The 24,227-nt window shown below is 44.9% G+C and overlaps 1 protein-coding gene across 10 annotated transcripts in view; it reads right to left on the reverse strand.

Annotated features, from left to right (window-relative positions):
* Positions 1 to 24,227, reverse strand: part of LOC106565324 (guanine nucleotide exchange factor VAV2) — a 216,728-nt gene that overhangs the window by 49,706 nt on the left and 142,795 nt on the right. For all 10 annotated transcript variants that reach the window (XM_082955330.1, XM_082955327.1, XM_082955328.1 and 7 more), the window contains exons 3-4: positions 20,849 to 20,907; positions 12,802 to 12,870 (exon numbers count right to left, since the gene is read on the reverse strand). In XM_082955330.1, coding sequence (XP_082811456.1) covers positions 12,802 to 12,870; positions 20,849 to 20,907 — 128 coding nt within the window. The remainder of the gene's footprint in view (positions 1 to 12,801; positions 12,871 to 20,848; positions 20,908 to 24,227) is intronic.

The raw sequence follows: 24,227 nt of genomic DNA on the forward strand, positions 1-24,227 counted from the left end.
GGCTCTCTTGGTGGAGTACTGGGATCTCTTGGTGGAGTACTGGTTTATCTTGGTGGAGTACTGGGATCTCTTGGTGGAGTACTGGGATCTCTTGGTGGAGTACTGGGATCTCTTGGTGGAGTACTGCTTTCTCTGGGTGAGGTGATGGTCTCTCCGGGTGGATTGCTGGCTTCTCCGGGTGGAGTGCTGGCTTCTCAAGTTCTCAAGGGTGGAGGGCTGGACTCTCCGGGTGGAGGGCTGGACTCTCCGGGCGGAGTGCTGGCTTCTCTGGGTGGAGTGCTGTGCTCTCGGGGTGAGGTGATGGCTTCTCTGAATGGAGTGCTGTGGTGTTCTTATTTTCTGGATACCCATGGGCTTGATGTCCTGGTCTTTCTTCCCATATTGGCTCTGTACTTTAGCACCCTTGTAAAGACTTTTACAGCCTGTTTATGTGGACGTGGTCTTGCATGTGGTGAGGGTGGATATATTTGTGGTGTGCCAAAAAGACTTTAAGTCTTAGTGCTCATTTTCTTGAGAGCTCTGCATTGTTTTCTAAAATAATATTGAATGGCACATTGCAGGGCGGGAGAAGAGATGAAATTATAATTCTTGCAGGTGGGTATCTTTTGTGGCCATAATGGCTACTTCTGCCATAGCTGGGGCCACACGTCCTCTAGTGTTCTTTAGGTCATTCGTTCCAGTGTTTAATATTATTGTCTTCACTCCTATAAAAGTGTCCTCTGAAATTATTTTGAGGGCACTCTGGGTCGTGGGGCACCATATTTTTCTCAGCTTCAAGCCAGCTAGTAGTTCTCTTTCCTGTAGAGGTTTGTTGTTGGAGTCAAAGAGAATGACTCCAATCCCAGGTTGTTCTTGGAGATGAGCTGAGGTGGGAGTGTTGGTTGAGCTAGCAGAGGTGCGAGGGAGGTTGTTATTTGTTGGAGAGGGATCTGAGGGAGGAGGGTTGGTGTTGGTTGTAGTGGGATCTTCTGGGGGAGACAAGTTGGTGTTGGATGTAGTGGGATCTCCTGGAGAGCTGGTTGGTGTGAGTGGGTGGAGCATGGTGTGAGGTGGGCTGGGGTTAATGACCCTGGGTAGCTGCTCCTTCAGGGCCTGTATGGTGTCTTCTGTTCTTCAGCTGCTTTTTTGCTTCTAAAAGCTCTCTTCTCATCTCCTCCTTGATCTCCTCTACTTTTCTCATTGTCACTGTCTTCATTTTGTTGGTCCCCACATGGTCAAATGCTATTTCTTGGGGGTTTAGGGTTAAGGTTAGAATTAGGTTTAGGAGCTAGGGTTAAGTTTTTGGGTAAAGGTTAGGAAAAATAGAATTTTGAATGGGACTGAATTGTATGTCCCCACAAGGTTAGCTGCGCGTGTGCGTGTGCGTGTGCGTGTGCGTGTGTGTGTGTGTGTGTGTGTGTGTGTGTGTGTGTGTGTGTGTGTGTGTGTGACACGTATAGGTCATTCAGTTTGGAGGGTTTCCAAAGTACCATACCACCACAGTAGAGTAGAACTGTCTTTTAAACATTCCCAAAGTCTAGTTACTGTATCTTGTCAGGATTGGGAGAGTTAATATTGCTATCAACCAGTTTACTCTTCTATTTGAAGGTAAGTGCGAATTTCTCCATTGTTGCTCTGAAAAGGTTAATAGCAAACAGAGACATATTTTCCATTCACTGGAATTAATAGCATAGGACAAAAATGTAATCTAATTTGATGTATTGTGGGCTTGGTTAACTCTGACCTTCCCTATTTACCATCCTACTGTATGTGACTGGAATATTATCTTGTGACCTTTGCGGATGGCGTGAATAGAAAAAACAAATGAAGAAGAAAGAGTGCTACAGCCTCCATCAAATATTCACGATTGTCCTTCTCCTTGTGTGGGACCGGTTTGAAGTTTTAATTGAGGTGGTGTGGTGTCACTCTAAATGATGTGTTTCCTCTTCCTTCATTTACATTTGACTTATTTAACAGACACTCTTATCCAGAGCGACTTACAGTTGTGAGAGCATACATTTTCATACTGGTCCCCCGTGGGAATCAAACCCACAACCCTAGCGTTGCAAGCACCATGCTCTATCAACTGAGCAACACAGGACCATTATTAGGAGGGTGTGACTCTCGCTGCATACAGACAGGAATAGTGGGCCGGCACACTACCGCCATGTCTGAGCTACCTATCCCAGAGTGCACTCTGTTCTGAAGGCACCCATGACCCCACAGAAACACATTTGTTCAGGGGATGGGGCCATATTTAGGAAGAAATCACATTCTTGCCCAAAGCCCTAGAGACAGGCTGAATGATTAGCTGAATGATGATGGTGATGAAAATGGTGATGATGATGATGGTGGTGATGGTTAGTGCAGTGATCTGCGTATGAACTGTATGGGGAGTGAGGAGGAACAAGATGAACTAGCTCCTGAGGGGGGATCTGTGTGTAGATGAGTGTGAATGTATGTCTGTGTGTGTCTGCATGAGTGTGCGCACCGGCACATGCATGTGTGTGTACAAGAGATACTAGAGTGTCCGCTTCCCACTCTGCTCCTCTCCTCTTGACTCACTCCTGTATTTTGGGCAAATTCTCTGTCTGATTTCACAGTGCAGGGCCAGAGGAGGTCCAGCGTGTTCACACGCAATGGGCTCTGTGGCTTCTGCTCTACTGCTCTCCGCTCCACCCCGCATCCCAACCTGACATGGGCACTCTTAATCACTGGACTGGACTTTCATCAAGGGCTACATACGGACCTCTGGGTTACAGGTTTCTAGTAGAACTAACATGTTTTTAAAGCTGACGATTTTTAAGCGTAATCATACAGATATCTGGGCTCTGGCACCACCCCCTCTCACTCTCAGTGCAATTCCCATGCTCTTGCGAGAGTGACGTTTTAATGCTGTGATCCTGTCTTGTGGAGTCAGGTCATAGACCTAAAGAGCTGTGGAAAAGTATTTGTCCCCTTTCAAATTTGTTCAACTTTTGCATATTTTTTATACTGAATGTGATTTTCAACTGAAACCTAATATTAGATAAAGGGAACCTGCGTGAACAAATAACACAACAATTACATACTTATTACATTTATTACAAAACAATTTTATGCAACACCCGATACCCCTGTGTGAAAAAGTAATTGCCCCCTTGTACTCAACAACTGGTTGTGCCACCTTCAGCTGCAATGACGCCAACCAAACGCTTCCTGTAGTTGTTGATCAGTCTCAGTCACTGTGGAGGAATTTTGGCCCACTCTTCCATGCAGAACTGCTGTAACTCAGCGACATTTGTGGGTTTTCAAGCATGAACTGCTCGTTTCAAGTCCTGCCAATATGACTTGATTGTGTGTTTTGGATCATTGTCTTGCTGCATGATCCAGCTGCGCTTCAGCTTACTGACGGATGGCCTGACATTCTCCTGTAGAATTAGAGCATAATGAATGGTTCCTTCTATTAAGTCAAGTTGTTCAGGTCCTGAGGCAGCAAAGCATCCCCAAACCATAACTCTACCATCACCATGCTTGTCCGTTGGTATGAGGTTCTTACTGTGGAATGCAGCGTTCGATTTCCTGTGAGCTGAAGCATAGCTGGGTCATGCAGCAAGACAATGATCCAACACACAATCCAGATACCATGAAAATGGCTAAAAAGCAACACATTTAAAGTTTTGGCATGGCTTAGTCAATCTCAATTCAGATGTTGCGGCAGGAATTGAAACGAACAGTTCATGCTTGAAAACCCACAAATGTCGCTGAGTTACAGCAGTTCTGCATGGAAGAAGTGGGCCAAAACCCCTCCACAGCGACATGAGAGACTGATCAACAACTAAAGGAAGCATTTGGTTGCAGTCATTGTCACAACTAGTTATTGAGTGTAAGGGGGCAATACATTTTTCATACAAGTCAATTTGGTGTTGCATAACTTTGTTAATTAAATAAATAAACTAAGTATAATTTGGGTTATTTGTTAACTCAGGTTCCCTTTATCTAATAGTAGGTTTTGGTTGAAGATTTGATAACATTCAGTATCAGAAATATGCAAAATAGAGAAAATCAGAAAGCGGTCAAATACTTTTTCACAGAGCTGTACATATTAAATCACATGTTTGGAGCTACAGCAAACCTGGCTGCTCTGTGTTGGCTTGTCAACACTGACCATCACCTGGTAAAGGGTCATCTCAGGCTCCTACTGATATCATCATCATTTCTAATGCCCTTGGATTATTTCTACTCTTAAATGGAAGTTTCAAAATGACAGATTTTGAAGTACTGTAGATCCAACGGGAGTGGTACAGTCACATTTTCACATCAGTGTAGTCAGTTTTTGAGAGCTGCATCTCTGCTGAGTGAAAAGTCAACTATATGGGGAATTTCAACTCTCTCTCTGCAGACTGCAGGGTGTGCAGACCAAATTCAATGGAAGGTCATTCTGGGTTCCACCACCAGGCTGGCGATGCAATTACTGACAAATGTGTGTGTGCAACTGTAGAAAAGTGGATTACCCAGAGACATATGACTAGGGCCAGCACATTTGTAAGCTGATGGATAAATAAACAGATTTACTTGGGACGGAAATATCTTGCTTCCCTTTCTTCCCTGATTTAATCAGAAAGTTTTAGGGCGATGAGGCCCTTTCTTTCTCATGAAGTTAGAGAGGTTGCTGCCATGGGCTTCCATTTTATTAGCTCTGACTATATCAGATCTCAGAGGCTGTCCAAGCATTGAGCAAGTACGTATCTGGGATGGCTGTTTCAATGCAATGTTACATTACTCTTTTGAGATTATCTGTGTAGGGAGATGCCAACTTTCTATATGTAGAGCAAACCTGAATTCTCCTTCAAGCTCTTTAATAGGTCGTCTTTTCACTGCTTTTCCCAACAATACCTGACTGTCATGAACAGACAGATACAGTATTTGGTATTTGGTTGTTTATTAGGATCCCCGTTACCTGCTGCAAAAGCAAAAGCTACTCTTCCTGAGGTCCACACAAAACATGAAACATGACATAATACAGAACATTAATAGACAAGAACAGCTCAAGGACAGAACTACATCAATTTTAAAAAAATGTAAAAGGCACACGTAGCTTACATATCAATACATACACACAAACTATCTAGGTCAAATAGGGGAGAGGGCGTAGTGCCGTGAGGTGTTGCTTTATCTGTTAGTTTTTTTTGTTTTTACCCCTTTTACGTGATATCCTATTGGTAGTTACAATCTTGTCCCATCGGTGCAACTCCCGTACGGACACGGGAGAGAGTCAAGGTCGAGAGCCATGAATCCTCCGAAACATGACCCTGCCAAGCCGTACTGATCACTTAACCTGGGAGCCAGCCGCACCATTGTGTCGGAGGCAACACCTTACAACTGCCGACCGAAGTCAGCATGCATGCATGCGCCTGGCCTGTCACAAGGAGTTGCTAGAGCACGATGGCACAAGGACATTGCGGCTGGCCAAACCCTCCCCTAACCTAGACGACGCTATGCCTATTGTGCGCTGCCTCATGGGTCTCCCAGTCGCAGCCGGCTGCGACCCAGCCTGGAATCAAACCTGGGTCTGTACTTACGCCTTAGACCGCTGCGCCACTCGGGAGGCCCCACTTTATCTGTTTTTTTTAAAACCAGGTTTGCTGTTTATTTGAGCAATATGAGATGGAACAGAGTTCCATGCAATAATGTCTCTATATAATACTGTACGCTTTCTTGAATTTGTTCTTGATTTGGGGACTGTGGAAAGACCCCCGGTGACATGTCTGGCAGACATATCAGTGTGGATGACGGATCACCACCTCAAGCTGAACCTCGGCAAGACGGAGCTGCTCTTCCTCCCGGGGAAGAACTGCCCGTTCCATGATCTCGCCATCACGGTTGACAACTCCCTTGTGTCCTCCTCCCAGAGTGCTAAGAGCCTTGGCGTGACCCTGGACAACACCCTGTCGTTCTCCACCAACATCAAGGCGGTGACCCGATCCTGTAGGTTCATGCTCTACAACATTCGCAGAGTACGACCCTGCCTCACACAGGAAGCGGCGCAGGTCCTAATCCAGGCACTTGTCATCTCCCGTCTGGATTATTGCAACTCGCTGCTGGCTGGGCTCCCTGCCTGTGCCATTAAACCCCTACAACTCATCCAGAACGCCGCAGCCCGTCTGGTGTTCAACCTTCCCAAGTTCTCTCACGTCACCCCGCTCCTCCGCTCTCTCCACTGGCTTCCAGTCGAAGCTCGCATCCGCTACAAGACCATGGTGCTTGCCTACGGAGCTGTGAGGGGAACGGCACCTCCGTACCTTCAGGCTCTGATCAGGCCCTACACCCAAACAAGGGCACTCCGTTCATCCACCTCTGGCCTGCTCGCCTCCCTACCTCTGAGGAAGCACAGTTCCCGCTCAGCCCAGTCAAAACTGTTCGCTGCTCTGGCACCCCAATGGTGGAACAAGCTCCCTCACGACGCCAGGACAGCGGAGTCAATCACCACCTTCCGGAGACACCTGAAACCCCACCTCTTCAAGGAATACCTGGGATAGGATAAAGTAATCCTTCTAACCCCCCCCTTAAAATATTTAGATGCACTATTGTAAAGTGGTTGTTCCACTGGATATTATAAGGTGAATGCACCAATTTGTAAGTCGCTCTGGATAAGAGCGTCTGCTAAATGACTTAAATGTAAATGTAAATGGGTAAGTGTGTGTGTCAGAGCTGTGTGTAAGTTGACTATGCAAAAAATGTATGCGATTTTCAACACAATGTTTCCAATAAAAAGAAGAAGTGATGCAGTCAGTCTCTCCTCAACTCTTAGCCAAGAGAGACTGGCATGCATAGTATTTATATCAGCCCTCTGATTACAATGAAGAACAAAACGTGCTGTTCTGTTCTGGGCCAGCTGCAGCTTAACTAGGTCTTTCCTTGCAGCACATGACTGGACAATAATCAAGATAAGACCAAACTAGATCCTGCAGAACTTGGCTTTTTGGACTGTGGTGTGGGACAGACTTCTCTCCAGCTTTACAATGATTCAATCTATATGTTTTGACCATGGACAGTTTACAATCTAAGGTAACGTCAAGTTATTTAGTCTCCTCAACAGCCACACTATTAATTACCAGATTCAGCTGAGGTCTAGAACTTACGGAACGATTTGTACCGAATACAATGCTCTTAGTTTTAGAGATGTTCAGGACTAGTTTATTACTGGCCACCCATTCCAAAACAGAATGCAACTCTAAGTTAATGGTTTCAGTGACTTCATTAGCTGTGGTTGCTGATGCCTATATGTTTGAATCATCAGCATACATGGACACACATGCTTTGTTTAATGCCAGTGGCAGGTCATTGGTAAAAATAGAAAAGAGTAGAGGGCTTAGAGAGCTGCCCTGTAGTACACCACACTTTACATGTTTGATATTAGAGAAGCTTCCATTAAAGAAAATCAAGTCAATAGTGATGACATGAATGGGAAGCCATGCCCAGACAAGGTGAGATTGCCCAGGCTTGAAGGAGGACTAGTTGGACAAAGAGCAACATATGGAGAGAGCACCACCTGCATTCCACTCCTACTGTTATCAGCAGGGGAGCTCTCCTACCAAAAAGGACTAACCTCATACCCACCTCTACATTCTGTATTAGATTGGCTCCCTCACCCTGACATGATGTTGTACACGTGACATAAACATCCAGCCCACACAGACTGTGTAGTCACAGGGATATGGTCTAAGGATCTTGTGGGGGAGCAGGGGATAGGTTACATGTCTCAACACTGCCTTTACAACAACAACAAAAATATGAAAAATGTCAAATCAAATAGAAAATTGCAGAAAAGAGGGAGGCCTTTTATTTAATTGCGTTTTCATCAAATATCTTTCACAGAAAACTATTTTTGGCATCCATTCATAAAATGTTTTTCCTTGCAATATTTTATTTTTCTATCAATACTTTGGGGTTTATGTTTTGCTTTCAATATCATTATTTTTGTTTGCAATACTAAGAACAATTTTCTCCTACTTCAGAAGTTTTGCTTAATGGCACAAAATAAAGAAACCCACTCACTAGAGGATTGCACCATATAATAACATTAAAGGTGTTTAAAGTGGCAATCTTTAATTGAAATATTAACAAAGTGTTTATTTTAAGCTCAACATGTGAAAACAGCTATTTCACATCTGAAAATGTGATTTCACTTGTGAAACTGCAAATTTGACATGTGTTTTTTGTTGTAAGGGTATTCTTTACTCAATGTAGAATTCCCTAAATGCTCATCAATTAGGCCTAGTCAGTGATAACATGTCCCCAGATCCTCTGTGATATCAACTGTAACACCCTTTGGTTCTAACTTTACAGTACATTGAGTTGTCAGCCTTGAATCTGACTACCCACCAAGGAGTGATAGCAATATACTGTTATTGTCTTGATGTAAAGCCTTTCTGACAACATTTGCTTCTCAATCTGAAGATTGTCATTCAGACAAAAATAGTCCCTTGACAACTGCACCCATTTCATGCTTTGTCAACTCCAGGAAGGACTAACTGCACAGCGAAGAGCAGAGCACTGCTGGGAGTTGACATTATAGAGCCACAGGCCGGAAGCAGTGCTAAGGTTGTGAAGATTAACCTGAGACCGTAATTAAGGAGACCCTGCCTCAGGTAAGCATATGTACACATACAAACACAATATAAGGACCAGGCCATTTCAGGTGGGCTCACACTACCATCCACCAGCTTCATTCCTCTTACATGTACCTTGACATGAATGCATTTGACATGATACTGTTAACATGGAAATAGTTCATTCAGCAAGGTACAGAATATGACCTTTACTGAGACTTTTACTCCAACAGACAATCACAAGAGCCCCTTAACATGAACTAAACCTTCAATGTTCTGTCAGTTGCAGCCTAATGTAGTCTTATGAATCTTTCACTACAATATCCACCAGAAGCACACGCTTGATTTGGTTTTACACTAGTATAGATAAATACATAAATACACTGTACAAAAATATAAACGCAACATGTAAAGTGTTGGTCCCATGTTTCATGAGCTGAAATAAAAAAATCCCAGACATTTTCTATACACAAAAAAGCTTTCATCTCTCAAATGTTGTGCACAAATTTGTTTACATCCCTGTTAGTGAGCATTTCTCCTTAGCCAAGATAATCCATCCACCTGACAGGTGTGCCATATCAAGAAGCTGATTAAACAGCATGATCATTACACAGGTGCACTTTGTGCTGGGGACAATAAAAGGCCACTAGAAATGTGCTGTTTTGTCACACAACACAATGCCACAGATGTCTCAAGTTTTAAAGAGAGCGTGCAATTAAGGTGCTGACTGCAGGAATGTCCACCAGAGCTGTTGGCAGAGAATTTAATATTCATTTCTCTAACATAAGCTGCCTCCAACGTAGTTTTAGAGAATTTTGTAGTACGACCAACCAACCTCACAACCGCAGACCACAAGTGGTGCAGTGGTCTAAGGCACTGCATTTCAGTGCAAGAGGCGTCACTACAGTCCCTGGTTCGAATCCAGGCCGAATCTCATCTGGCTGTGATTGGGAGTCCCATAGGGTGGCACACAGTTGGCACAGGGGTATGATGTCATTGTAAATAAGAACTGACTTGCCTATTTAAATAAAGGTTAAATAAAAAATCTAAATAAATAAAAAAACATGCCAGTGCTTAATCTCCACATCTGGCTTCTTCACCTGCGGTATCATCGGTGGGGGGGTGCTAAGGAGTATTTCTGTCTGTAATGAAGCCCTTTTTGGGGGGGAAACTAATTCTGATTGGCTAGCCTGTTAGGGCTAGGGGGCAGTATTGACACGGCTGGATAAAAAACATACCCGATTTAAGCTGGTTATCACTCCTACCCAGTAACTAGAATATGCATATACTTATTACATATGGATAGAAAACACCCTAAAGTTTCTAAAACTGTTTGAATGGTGTCTGTGAGTATAACAGAACTCAAATGGCAGGTCAAAACCTGAGAGATTCCTTTACAGGAAGTGGCCTGTCTGACCATTTCTTGAACTTCTTTTCCATCTCTATCTTTTACTAAGGATCTCTGCTCTAACGTGACACTTCCCACGTCGTCCATAGGCGCTCAGAGCCCGGGAAAAAACAGAATGTCGTCATTCCAGCCCCAGGCTGAAACACATTATCGCCTTTCTCAAGTGGCCGATCAAGGGACTCTGGGCTTATGCGCGTGACCCGACCGCCCCCGCCTTTGTGATTTTTTCCTCTGTTTGCCGAAAAGGAGATTCCCTGTCGGAATATTATCGCTTTTCTACGAGAAAAATGGCGTAAAAATAGATTTTAAACAGCGGTTGACATGCTTCGAAGTACGGTAATGGAATATTTAGAATTTTATTGTCACGAATTGCACCATGCGCGCGACACTTCTTTACCATTTCGGATAGTGTCTGGAACGCACGAACAAAACGCCGCTATTCGGATATAACGATGGATTATTTTGGACCAAACCAACATTTGTTATTGAAGTAGCAGTCCTGGGTGTGCATTCTGACGAAGACAACAAAAGGTAATCAAACTTTTATAATAGTAAATATGATTATGGTGAGTGCTAAACTTGCCGGGTGTCTAAATAGCGAGCCCGTGATGCCTGGGCTATGTACTTAGAATATTGCAAAATGTGCTTTCACCAAAAAGCTATTTTAAAATCGGACATATCGAGTGCATAGAGGAGGTCTGTATCTATAATTCTTAAAATAATTGTTATGCTTTTTGTGAACGTTTATCGTGAGTAATTTAGTAAAATGTTAGCGAATTCCCCGGAAGTTTGCGGGGGGTATGCTAGTTCTGAACGTCACATGCTAATGTAAAAAGCTGGTTTTTTATATAAATATGAACTTGATTGAACAAAACATGCATGTATTGTATAACATAATGTCCTAGGGTTGTCATCTGATGAAGATCATCAAAGGTGAGTGCTGCATTTAGCTGTCTTCTGGGTTTTGGTGACATTATATGCTGGCTTGAAAAATGGGTGTCTGATTATTTCTGGCTTGGTACTCTGCTGACATAATCTAATGTTTTGCTTTCGTTGTAAAGCCTTTTTGAAATCGGACAGTGTGGTTAGATTAACGAGAGTCTTGTCTTTAAATAGCTGTAAAATAGTCATATGTTTGAGAAATTGAAGTAATAGGATTTAAGGTTTTGAAAATCGCGCCACAGGCTGCAAGTGGCTGTTACGTAGGTGGGACGAATTCGTCCCGCCTAGCCCAGAGAGGTTAAGCCTGGCTCCCCAGTGGTAGGGCCTGGCTGCCAAGTGGGTGGGCCTATGCCCTGAAAGGCCCACCCATGGCTACACCCCTGCCCAGTCATGTGAAATCCATAGATTAGGGCCTAATTAATGTATTTCATTTGACTGATTTCCTTATATGAACTGTATCTCAGTAAACATTTTGAAAATGTTGCATGTTGCTTTAATATTTTTGATTAATATAGTTAAACCTACTCATCCATTGGCATATCGCTCTCTCATTTCAGTCACACACTCATCTTAAATTGACCGTACATCAATATCATGGGCCAATTAACAACACTATGAGCGTGAGATTACTCCTTGCTTGACTGTGTCTTACTGCATTACATGCAGGACCTCCTGATGAATCAATTACGTGGACTGGTGCCGTCGATGAGAGTGAAAAGCATATCTGATCCTCTAAAGGTCCGTGAAGCACTGTGGTTTGATTAATTCAATAAGATACAGCAGCACTTTGCACCTGGAGGTGAGACAAAGAGCAGGTTCACACCAGAGTAGGAAGCTGGCGCCAAGGCCCAACCTCTGTGGAATGACTAGGGGTCACCATAGGTTCCGGGCAGGTCAGAGAAGGTGTTATGACCACGTATCAGAGGTTGTGTTATAGGGCGTGGGGTCAAAAGATAAAGGGCAAACTAAAGGGGATGTAATCAAAGCAGAGGACCTTTCCACTAAGACCTGCTGATACGCTTTGTGCTACCTGCAACACAACTGTAGGTAAGGCATCACAGGACCACCACAATGATGCATTACAATCAAATGCCTCATTCTACGTGCCTTATCCCACAACCTTTTGAGATTGCTTTGTCTTTGCTCTGACTAAGGTCGTTGAATGGAAACTTTGCATTGGGTGCTTATGGAAGGTCCTTTCTGAGCCTTAATCCAGTATTAGCCTGCTTGGCCCTCACTCCTCTCTGCTTCTGCACGTTTTCCTTCAGTAATCTATTCAGCAGGCAGTAGTGGTGGCACTCTGTTATCCCACCCCCCCCATCCATTCCTCCTCGCTTTCTCTGGGTGATGAATGACACCTATCTCAGCACAGCACCTAATTATTCTCCATTAATCAGAGGAATGGGAGCTGTCGCACACCACAGCCTCCACCCTACCACCCCACCCCAGGCCAGCCTCCCTGCCTCTGCCTCGACCTGAGCTGGCTTTCACACCCACCCACTCATCACCCAAGCCATGCAGCCAGCCAGCCATAGAGTCACTGAGCCAACGAGGCAGGCAGAAAGCCAATGTTCTACTGGTGTCACCATGGCAACGGACAGAGTGACGGAGGGCAGGGAGTTTGTGTAAACAGGAGGACGGAGGAAGGTGGCAGTATGGATGGTTACGGCTGTGCTGCTGCTGCTACTTCCGTATGCCGTTTGTGTGTGTGTGTATGCCGTGTGTGTGTGTGTGTGTGTGTGTGTGTGTGTGTGTGTGTGTGTGTGTGTGTGTGTGTGTGTGTGTGTGTGTGGTGTGTGTGTGTGTGTGTGTGTGTGTGTGTGTGTGTGTGTGTGTGTGTGTGTGTGTGTGAGGGGTGCAGCAGGGGGGCTGGCTACATACTCTGCTAGCTCCTCAAGACTCCGGTACACATCATCCTCATTTAGAGCAGTGTCCTCTGAAGGAAAGGGCCTAAAACACATACACACACAGAGGGAGAAAGAGAGACAGAATTAGCCACAGTAAGATATGGTAACAGCAGGGGATGAGTGTCTATCAGTCAAGTTGTCAATCTCACTCCATCATCATCATCTATAATACAACAGTCTCATTTATTCATGAGCTCCACTGTTCCTCCATAGACACAAATCAGCCATGGACACAGAACACAAAGTCAAACAGTTCATGCAAGGCTGACTGGCATACTGCAGCTTAGTATCCCACAAAGGCTATTTCTCAAATTACACAATTTCCTGTTTTTACCCCTATATGGGAAATAAGGTGTAATTTGAGATTTACTTAAACCATAAAGTATGACTCAAACCCACAAGATTGAGCCCTTTTCCAATTCCGATTCCTTCTCTCTAACTGAGTAGAGCCCTCCAGGGAATGCTAGAATGTTCCAATGGATGACTAATCAATTAGCCACTTAAATAGGTGGATTTCTCAATCTTTTTCTCCAGGAATTTCATAAAAATGCTTCATCTGGAACTTTAACAGAGGCTAAAGGTGAAAAAGCATATCGGGTGAATTAAGCGAGGATGAGATATCAAGAACACCAGATTGTATACAAGCTGCATTTCAGAACATGCTACATCGTTCAGTTGTGTGCATGCTGCATCTGTGTGTGCATTGAGAAAAAATCCATTCATTTCATATGGATAATAGCTAATGAAATGTTTGAAACGCTAACATAATGCTAAATGTCCGAATGCTAACATGCCATGAACCATTTCTCTGAATATGTATAATAAATCTTCTGGGGCAGTTAGCACCACAAGTATCTTTGTGCTACCATGCGTGGGTAATGTAGTCTTTACTGTTGTGTGATAATGTGCCCTCCACACGCAACACATTTTTAATAATGTTTGTTTCAAGTTTACAAATGCCTCAACAAGTGGTATTTATCATTTCTGCCATGTACGGATGTTATTCTGTTTAATATGACCAGGTCTATGATGATTGCCGGCATCGTGCCATGTTTAAGCCGTGAAACTATTTTAGTAGTTGCGGAGCAATCAAATACAGTGCAATGAATCTATCTGTAGTGTATGGGACACTGGTGTATTGACCTTGGTTCACCATGGATAACGTGACTTCAAAACATGTGAAGCCCTGTCCTACTGAGAGGTCATACAGCCATTAATACCACACACACACACACACACACACACACACACACACACACACACACACACACACACACACACACACACACACACACTAAGACAAACATTTGAAAAACAAAAAAATAGACAGAAACTTTTATCTTTGCCTGCAAACTGATTTAAATAAAATAAAAACCATCATAAATTGTTTATTTAAAAAAATATATATACTTTGGGCAAAAATCGAATAGCTTTTTTTGTAATGGGGTTTTCGAGAATCTGAATCTTGCAGGTTTCAAATAGGCCTAGCTTGTGCGTCACTATCACTAGCTATCAGTAGCTAACAGGGAAGAAATCCAAGGGCAAGCGCGGTGCATGAGTGTGTGGCGGCAGTAAACCCAACACCAGCAGTGGTCAGTCGCGAAAGGCAAAGCCCCGTATGGGATTATTTTGAGTGGAAAGGTCAAAAGCAAATGTATTGTAGAGTCAGCAGATGGCTGCCTGTGTGGAACAGAGATAAAAAGGGAAAAACCCAACCAAGTTCATCACCAAGAGCACCACCAAATAATTACAAGAGAAAGACAAGGTGAGACATCTATTATTTGATTTTTGGAATTCGGTCAGGATTCGACTCCTGGTATCATACGAACACAAATAAGATGAAAATGTGTAGAATTACAGGAAATTTCCTTTAAAACTGCTAAATTGTATTTCTGCCAACAAGAAGGGTGAACAGTTTGAACACTTTGGGGTCGCAAGGTGGGGGTTTGTTATAAATGACAATATCCATCTGGACCTTCGTACTAAGGAAAGGTGTGACAGGAGCATCTCAAATAGTACTGGAGTACCCCTGCTATAGACCAACAACACATACAGTACATGGCTTCTAGGCTACTTTCTGTCCCTAACACTAAAACTACAACTCAAATAAATATATAGAAAAACAAAATAGAAATGTTTTTATCAAACAGAAACTAAATAAAAACTAGTGAATCAAGTCGGACAACTATACTGAATTTCAAATAAAATGTTAAAGCGAATCGTAATAAACACTAATAGAAAATCACAAAACTATAATAACCTTGGCACACACACACACACTCGCAAACACACACGCGCACCCACACGCGCACTCATCCATGTCCATATACAATATCAATCCCCCTAAGTCACAGGCCACACAAAGGTTCTGCATCACTCATAGGAACATGGAGTGAGAGAAAGAGAAAGGGAGATTGTGAAAGAAAGTGTGTGCGTGCGTATGTGTGTGTGTGTATGGTAGGAACACCATTCCTTCCTGTACTGTATGTGCTGCTGACACCCACTCCTCACAGAGCAGGCTGCTAGCCCCTATAAAGAAAACGTACAGAACCCCATCTCACAGCTGATTACATCAACACTAATCTCGCCCACCAGCCGGCTCTCTCTGTTGATGCGGCAGCAATTGGAGCCTGGGGACGAGGTTACATCAACACAGGGGCACCAGAGGTAAAAAAAATAGAGACGGAGAGGAGGGGGGTAAAGTGTGTGGGTTCAGGAGAGGGAGAGAGAGAGAGAGAGAGAGAGATAGAGAGAGAGAGAGAGAGAGAGAGAGAGAGCGAGAGAGAGAGAGTGTGTGTGTGTAAGTACCTAGGGCTCAGTCTGAAGTGGGTAGGAGATAATCAGAGGGATAGTGCACTGACTGAACCCTGACAGTCACAGCTGCATCTCCTATTCCTGTATGTTCAACCATAATAATTCACCTAGAGACATCCACTGTGTTCTGTTCATTCTGTTATTTAGTTGTGGTGATGGCAGCATTAGTACAGGCTCTAAGTAAACACTGTTGGCCATTTTCAATTATCCTAGAATATGACACTTTTCAATTAAATGTTTTTATTAAATCTGTCCTCTTGTGTCACGCCTCTTATCTAACTGAGTTTGTGCTTTTCAGTTAACAAGTTCATTCTGTCACTTGGACTCACATCTATGGAACCCCCCGAAGAGAGTTTAACAGAATCAGTCAATTCAATTACCAGATGGCCAATCAAACCATATCTCCAGGTTTTCATCTAAAATAAACAACACCACTGGTTGCTCATTGATGCTGTCATGATTCCCCAGGCTGGTGACAACTCCAAGACCTTCCAGGTGGCACAAAATCATATCTCCTGTATCTATGTTCAGTTGAATACAATGTGTTCAATGCATTGTTCACGAAACAATCACTCAGGACATGTTTTGTGTGGTCACTATGAGGGACTAACATGTCACATTAACATCAGGATAAGGAACACAATGCATCACAGAGCTCGGCTGGCTGTCCTGGAAAAGGTCACCTGGCACTCCTCGGTCTGCCTTGCTCGCTCTCCTTCTTTCTTTCCAATCAGTTCTTTCTGTTGTGCTCTCTCTCACTCCCTCCTTCTCAACCTCGCTCTCTCTCTTCTTCAACTGCTCTCTCTCAACTGCTCTCTCTCTCAACTTCTCTCTCCCTCCTTCTCAACCTCTCCCTCCTTCTCAACCTCTCTTTCTCAACATCGCTTTCTCTCTCTCTCCCTCCCTGTCCCTGTTTCAGTGTTCAGATATAATCAGGCAGTAGAAGTTATGGCTGTTTATTTCCAGACTACCAATGGACGCCTCTGAACTAATTTCAGTCTGCAGCACCCATTGACTCCCTTGTCCTGTCAACTGACCAAGACCGCGATTAAGTTAAAGTGCTTTTTCAATGCGCACACAGCCATGCGTGTGGTAAGGGTAATCAATGGCACACGTGTTGAGGACAGAGCAGCTGTTGAACCGCTATCAGCAAATAACTATGAGGAAGTAACTTCGCAGTTGTTAGGTGTGACTGCAGTCGCAGTAGGCAGTGCAGTAACTTCTAGCAGGTTCCAATGGCCCAAAGCAGAGATCAATAGTTCAGTGTAGTTGAGTTCTATCAGGCCCCATCTTGTGGTAGTCCACCCAGCAACCTTGATAAACGTCCCTCTGACTTTCCCTTCATTTAGCTTTGCATGACTCATTAATATTTCCTGTATGTAAAGTATGCATGATTATGTGTGTTATGTGAGTAATCTGTGAATTAGTATGCGAATTTGCAATCTACATGAATAGCATAGTTGAGGGTGTATACATGTGTAATGTGTGTATTGTGTGATGTGTAATGTATATGAGTGGCTAACGTGTCTTTTGTCACACACACTGTCCTGAGTGGGCATTAGCATGCCTACTGCCCCAGCCTGGGATGAGGGAGAGAGCATTCTGACACTTCTCCGCCTGCAGTCTCACTCCTGCTGTGTTGCAGCCTCTGTGTCTGCTGCCCTCTTTCTCACTGTGGAGCTCTGCTCTCACGCACACTACAGCACTCTGACACACTGAGGGAACACAGTCTCACACACACACACACACAGTCTCACACACACACACACACACACACACACACACACACACACACACACACTACAGCACTCTGACACACTGAGGGAACACAGTCTCACACACACACACACACACACAATCATACACACACGCACGCACACGCACGTGCACACAAACAAAACTATAATACACACACACACACTACAGCACTCTGACACACTGAGGGAACACAGTCTCACACACACACACACACACACACACACACACACACACACACACACACACACACACACACACACACACACACACACACACACACACACACACACACATACACACATGCATGCACACACGCACGCGCACACACACGCACGCACGCACAAACACACAGAGTACAGGATTGATGGCTTGTACTATCAGGGGTGAATCAGGACACTTAAGGAGAAGTGTGAGTCGGCCTACTATAAGCTAAGAGGTGGCTTTGGATTAGCTGAGGATAGTTATCACGAGGAGGAGGGAGGGACATTGATTTGACTATTTCACTATCAGGAGAGAGAACAGGGAGAGATCAAGGTCCTGCTATGAGTTTCATAATACCAGGAGAACTCTCAGCCTATAGATGAGGAATACCAGGAGAGCTCTCAGCCTATAGATGAGTAATACCAGGAGAACTCTCAGCCTATAGATGAGGAATACCAGGAGAACTCTCAGCCTATAGATGAGGAATACCAGGAGAACTCTCAGCCTATAGATGAGTAATACCAGGAGAACTCTCAGCCTATAGATGAGGAATACCAGGAGAACTCTCAGCCTATAGATGAGGAATACCAGGAGAGCTCTCAGCCTATAGATGAGGAATACCAGGAGAACTCTCAGCCTATAGATGAGTAATACCAGGAGAACTCTCAGCCTATAGATGAGGAATACCAGGAGAGCTCTCAGCCTATAGATGAGGAATACCAGGAGAACTCTCAGCCTATAGATGAGGAATACCAGGAGAACTCTCAGCCTATAGATGAGGAATACCAGGAGAACTCTCAGCCTATAGATGAGGAACAGGACGTAAAGACAGAGGGCCATTATTCCTAACTTCTATTCATCACTTTTTGATGGAAAACTTTTGATGGATTTCTCATGGAGACAGGGCTTGGACAGTGAGTGTTCCAGGTGCTGAGTGTTTTTGGGTTTGCAGGGTGTAGAGAGGCTTACAGTAAAGCTGGGGCTCAGGGCCGACAGTGACAGAGACACACAGGCCTGATCATAGAATCATTACGGCCAACAGGCATCAAAGAACCAATCAATGGACTTCAACAGCAAGTCAATGAACACGCCTCCGGAACAATTATCCACAGATCAAACACACAGAGAGGAACAGAGAGAGAGAGAGAGAGAGAGAGAGAGAGAGAGAGAGAGAGAGAGAGAGAGAGAGAGAGAGAGAGAGGGGGGGGGGAACAGAGAGAGAGAGAGCAGTACACAGAGAGAGAGAGAAACAGAGAGAGAGCCAGAAGAGCAGAGAAAGAGAACAGGAGAAGTGTTTTTAACGGCTGAGTGTCTCTGGGGTGAGAGAGGGACACGTCTGTGTTTAGTGACAGGGGGCATGGGAGTGAGACTGAAGAGGACTGACAGGTCTCTGTAAAATGACAGGGGCAGAGGGGCCTCAGTCGCCTTTATCCCAGGCAGTAGGGGAAGGACAGGAGGCATCGAGAGGCCAGAGTGTGTGGTGGGTGTTTAACGACTGATATACACTGCACTTTACTGAATGCCTGACCCCTCTGCAAGGACATACATGTTAACATCATGTGCCTTCATGTGCCTGAGATCATGCCATGTGTTGGTCATGTGCCTCTTGGCAAGCTTCCTATGTTGGTGTGAGAGAGAATCAGTGACGTGGTGGATGATTGAAAGATATATAATTCATGATCTGACTGCACTTGGTTAATGTACTGTACATGTACAGCAGTACCAGTCTGGGATGAGTTGGACCGCAGAGTGAAGGAAAAGCAGCCAACAAGTGCTCAGCATATGTGGGAACTCCCTCAAGACTGTTGGAAAAGCATTCCAGGCAAAGCTGGTTGAGAGAATGCCAAGAGTGTGCAAAGCTGTCATCAAGGCAAAGGGTGGCTACTTTGAAGAATCTCAAATATAAAATATATTTAGATTTGTTTAACACTTTTTTGGTTACTACATGATTCCATATGTGTTATTTCATAGTGTCTTCACTATTATTCTGCAATGTACAAAATAGTAAAAATAAAGAAAAACCCTTGAATGAGTAGGTGCCAGGGTGTTTTGGCTGGTACTGTATATGCCAGGGTGTTTTGACTGGTACTATACATGCCAGGGTGTTTTGACTGGTACTGTACATGCCAGGGTGTTTTGACTGGTACTGTACATGCTAGGGTGTTTTGACGGGTACTGTACATGCCAGGGTGTTTTGACGGGTACTGTACATGCCAGGGTGTTTTGACTGGTACTGTACATGCCAGGGTGTTTTGACGGGTACTGTACATGCCAGGGTGTTTTGACGGGTACTGTACATGCCAGGGTGTTTTGACTGGTACTGTACATGCCAGGGTGTTTTGACTGGTACTGTACATGCCAGGGTGTTTTGACTGGTACTGTACATGCCAGGGTGTTTTGACTGGTACTGTACATGCCAGGGTGTTTTGACTGGTACTGTACATACCAGGGTGTTTTGACTGGTACTGTACATGCCAGGGTGTTTTGGATTAAATTACATTTTCCCCAAAACAAAAGACACTAACTAACTGTGAGAGGATTTTCACCTCACTGTGTGGCGCTCTGGAGGGCAGTCGGTAGTTGGTAGAACATGGTGCTTGCAACGCCAGGGTTGTGGGTACGATTCCCACGGGGGACCAGTACAAAAAAATAAAATAAAATGCACTCACTACTGTAAGTCACTCTGGATAAGAGCGTCTGCTAATTGACAAAAACGTAAACGAACCAAACAGGCTGTGATTTGTTTTCACCACACTGGGCAGACAGGACAGAAGTGATTTAGCCACCTCTCACCAAGCTGTGTAGTATTTATTAATGGCCAGAGCCAGTCTCTGTGTTCCCTGGTCTGGCATGGGGCCTAATGGACACGCTCCATCAACTCATTACCCAGCCCGCCAGGATAAAACTGCTTCATTTGTGGAGCCAGCGAGCAGGGAGAACAGATTGAACAAATAAAGAGAAATCAGAAAGCGGTTTCGCAGCGCCCAATAAACTAGCATGAACTATTTCCTTTGATGTGACACAAAGAAAAGAGGTAGAGTTTAGATGTGATCTGAGCTATCTGATTCTGGACTTACATGTGGTCATTCTTCCAGAAGTGGTTATCAATAGAGGCAGTGGTATAAATAGGAGTGGGCCTAGATCTAACCTGTTACCAGAATGAAACAACAGTGTCTGATTGAGAGATACAGTGAACATATTCAATATTCCTCTTTCTCAAATGGGCAATGGGAGGAGAGGAGACATACCTGATCCCTTTGATCTGTGCAATGCTGTGGTGGGAGATCCTGGACAGGGCTGAGATCACCTGGAACACACAGCAGAGAGAGAACACAGTCAATGACACGGTCATAGTCAAACACACAGTCTACAACACAGTCATCAGCAATACACTCAACAACCCAGTCATAGTAAAACACACAGTCTACAACACAGTCATCAGCAATACACTCAACAACCCAGTCATAGTAAAACACACAGTCTACAACACAGTCATCAGCAATACACTCAACAACCCAGACATAGTAAAACACACAGTCTACAACACAGTCAGCAACACAGTCAACATCTCCTCACTCAGTCAGTAAGACAGGCCCGTCTGCTCCGCCTAAATCTGGTTAATAGATGTTAAACTTAATGTGTTGACGAGCGAGGAGAGCAATGCCGTGTTTCTTAGCAACATCGTCATGCGCAGCCACACACAGGATTGTGTGTGAGCATAATGCAGGCCACCATGTTAATGATGACATCCAGAGACATGTGGTGCCAAATACCCTCGCACAGTCACGGACGTGGGCCACTTTACTCAGATCAGACCCCCCATGTTCTCTCTCACCCCCTCTATCTCACGGTTGCTCCCTCTCTTTCTCTCCCTCCCTCTCGCTCCTCTGGTGAAACCAGAGCGGTGTAACAAGGTTAAATGCGTGCCTGTATTTAAACTGATTTCATGCTGGTCATGAGTCACATGTGAATGGGCTTATGGGTGGCTGTTTGGCGGGCTTTGAGATGCCGTGCTGGAGGCTCCTCCAAGGCTAATACAGACATATGATGGAGCCCGTCCCAACCCCTCCTAACCGCCAAAATTCTGCTTCCACACCTCATTACGCACTCCTGGGTGTGTTTGTACCTCCATGGCCATGGCGATGCCAGCTGTCCCCCGCCAGAGACAGAGGAAGCAGTTATACCCCTCCTCTCTCTACTCTCACTCCCTTCTCCCCTCCCTCCCTCTATCATTATACCCCTCCTCTCTCTACTCTCACTCCCTTCTACCCTCCCTCCCTCTATCATTATACACCTCCTCTCTCTACTCTCACTCCCTTCTCCCCTCCCTCCATCATTATACACCTCCTCTCTCTACTCTCACTCCCTTCTCCCCTCCCTCTATCATTATACACCTCCTCTCTCTACTCTCACTCCCTTCTCCATCATTATACCCCTCCTCTCTCTACTCTCACTCCCTTCTCCCCTCCCTCCCTCTATCATTATACCCCTCCTCTCTCTACTCTCACTCCTTCTCCCCTCCCTCTATCATTATACCCCTCCTCTCTCTACTCTCACTCCCTTCTCCCCTCCCTCCATCATTATACACCTCCTCTCTCTACTCTCACTCCCTTCTCCCCTCCCTCCATCATTATACACCTCCTCTCTCCACTCTCACTCCCTTCTCCCCTCCCTCCATCATTATACACTTCCTCTCTCTACTCTCACTCCCTTCTCCCCTCCCTCCCTCCCTCCCTCTATCATTATACCCCTCCTCTCTCTACTCTCACTCTCTTCTCCCCTCCCTCCCTCTATCATTATACCCCTCCTCTCTCTACTCTCACTCTCTTCTCCCCTCCCTCCCTCTATCATTATACACCTCCCCTCTCCGCTCTAAACTGCATAATGAAAGTGTGTAACTTCAATGAGAGTCTAGGGTGCTTCAAAGGCAGGTGGAGCTCAGGTTACGTGCTAGTGTGAAGCGGGTTAGGACCAAGCACCAGTCTAAGGACCATGGCGTAGCTCAACCACCCAGAGGAATGAATACCTGACCAATATGGTAAGCCATACACTTCGATGGTGAATGGACGCTATGGCTACCCCATTGTCCCTTTCAGTACATGAATATGCATAGGCTTGCATCTGTCAGCCTTTTAAAACACTGTGGGGAGTCTGAATGCTGAAGTGTTGCTTTCTGTGTGGCTAAAGACCCATGTAATGAGCAGACATGCCATGCTGCCTCTAACATAGGCTATACTCTATTACACAGATGCTTACCAGGCACTCATAATGCACTTTGGACTGAGACTGGAAATCTGCATGAAAATGGCTACTGTAGAGAATAGTGTATTAGGTGACTTTTGTCCCATCATTTGGTTAAGGCCTTTGATATAGTGTGCTTTGTCATTCCAGATCCATGGGTTGGCACACTACCCACCTAAGCTAGCTGCAGGGTTGGGACGTGCCCCCATGTGGTGCCCTGGCCTCAGCCACTGGCAGAGGGGAGAAACGATGAAGCTGGAATGGAGCATTACTCTGCCTTTCAGTGCCATGTCTCTCCTGTTCATGCATGACTGGGTAATATTGGGTTATGGGCATGAATATGAATTAAGCCTTAATATGGTGACGCCAACACAGTGAGATGACCTGAATATGAGAACCAGATCATGTAAATCACTCTCTTTTTATTTACCCCCCCTTCTCTGTCTCTCACTACGCTCTCTTCATCCTTCTATCTAACCTCTGCCCCTTCACCCTTCTATCTAACCTCTGCCCCTTCATCCTTCTATCTAACCTCTGCCCCAACATCCTTCTATCTAACCTCTGCCCCTTCACCCTTCTATCTAACCTCTGCCCCAACATCCTTCTATCTAACCTCTGCCCCTTCATCCTTCTATCTAACCTCTGCCCCTTCATCCTTCTATCTAACCTCTGCCCCTTCATCCTTCTATCTAACCTCTGCCCCAACATCCTTCTATCTAACCTCTGCCCCTTCATCCTTCTATCTAACCTCTGCCCCTTCATCCTTCTATCTAACCTCTGCCCCTTCATCCTTCTATCTAACCTCTGCCCCAACATCCTTCTATCTAACCTCTGCCCCAACATCCTTCTATCTAACCTCTGCCCCAACATCCTTCTATCTAACCTCTGCCCCAACATCCATCTATCTAACCTCTGCCCCAACATCCTTCTATCTAACCTCTGCCCCAACATCTTTCTATCTAACCTCTGCCCCAACATCCATCTATCTAACCTCTGCCCCAACATCCATCTATCTAACCTCTGCCCCTTCATCCTTCTATCTAACCTCTGCCCCAACATCCATCTATCTAAGCTCTGCCCCAACATCCATCTATCTAAGCTCTGCCCCAACATCCATCTATCTAAGCTCTGCCCCAACATCCATCTATCTAAGCTCTGCCCCAACATCCATCTATCTAAGCTCTGCCCCTTCATCCTTCTATCTAACCTCTGCCCCTTCATCCTTCTATCTAACCTCTGCCCCAACATCCTTCTATCTAACCTCTGCCCCTTCATCCTTCTATCTAACCTCTGCCCCTTCATCCTTCTATCTAACCTCTGCCCCTTCATCCTTCTATCTAACCTCTGCTCCTTCTATCTAACCTCTGCTCCTTCTATCTAACCTCT

This window comes from Salmo salar, chromosome 01 (assembly GCF_965601325.2).
Source record: "Salmo salar chromosome 01, fSalSal1, whole genome shotgun sequence".
In the NCBI taxonomy this organism is placed as follows: Eukaryota; Metazoa; Chordata; class Actinopteri; order Salmoniformes; family Salmonidae; genus Salmo; species Salmo salar.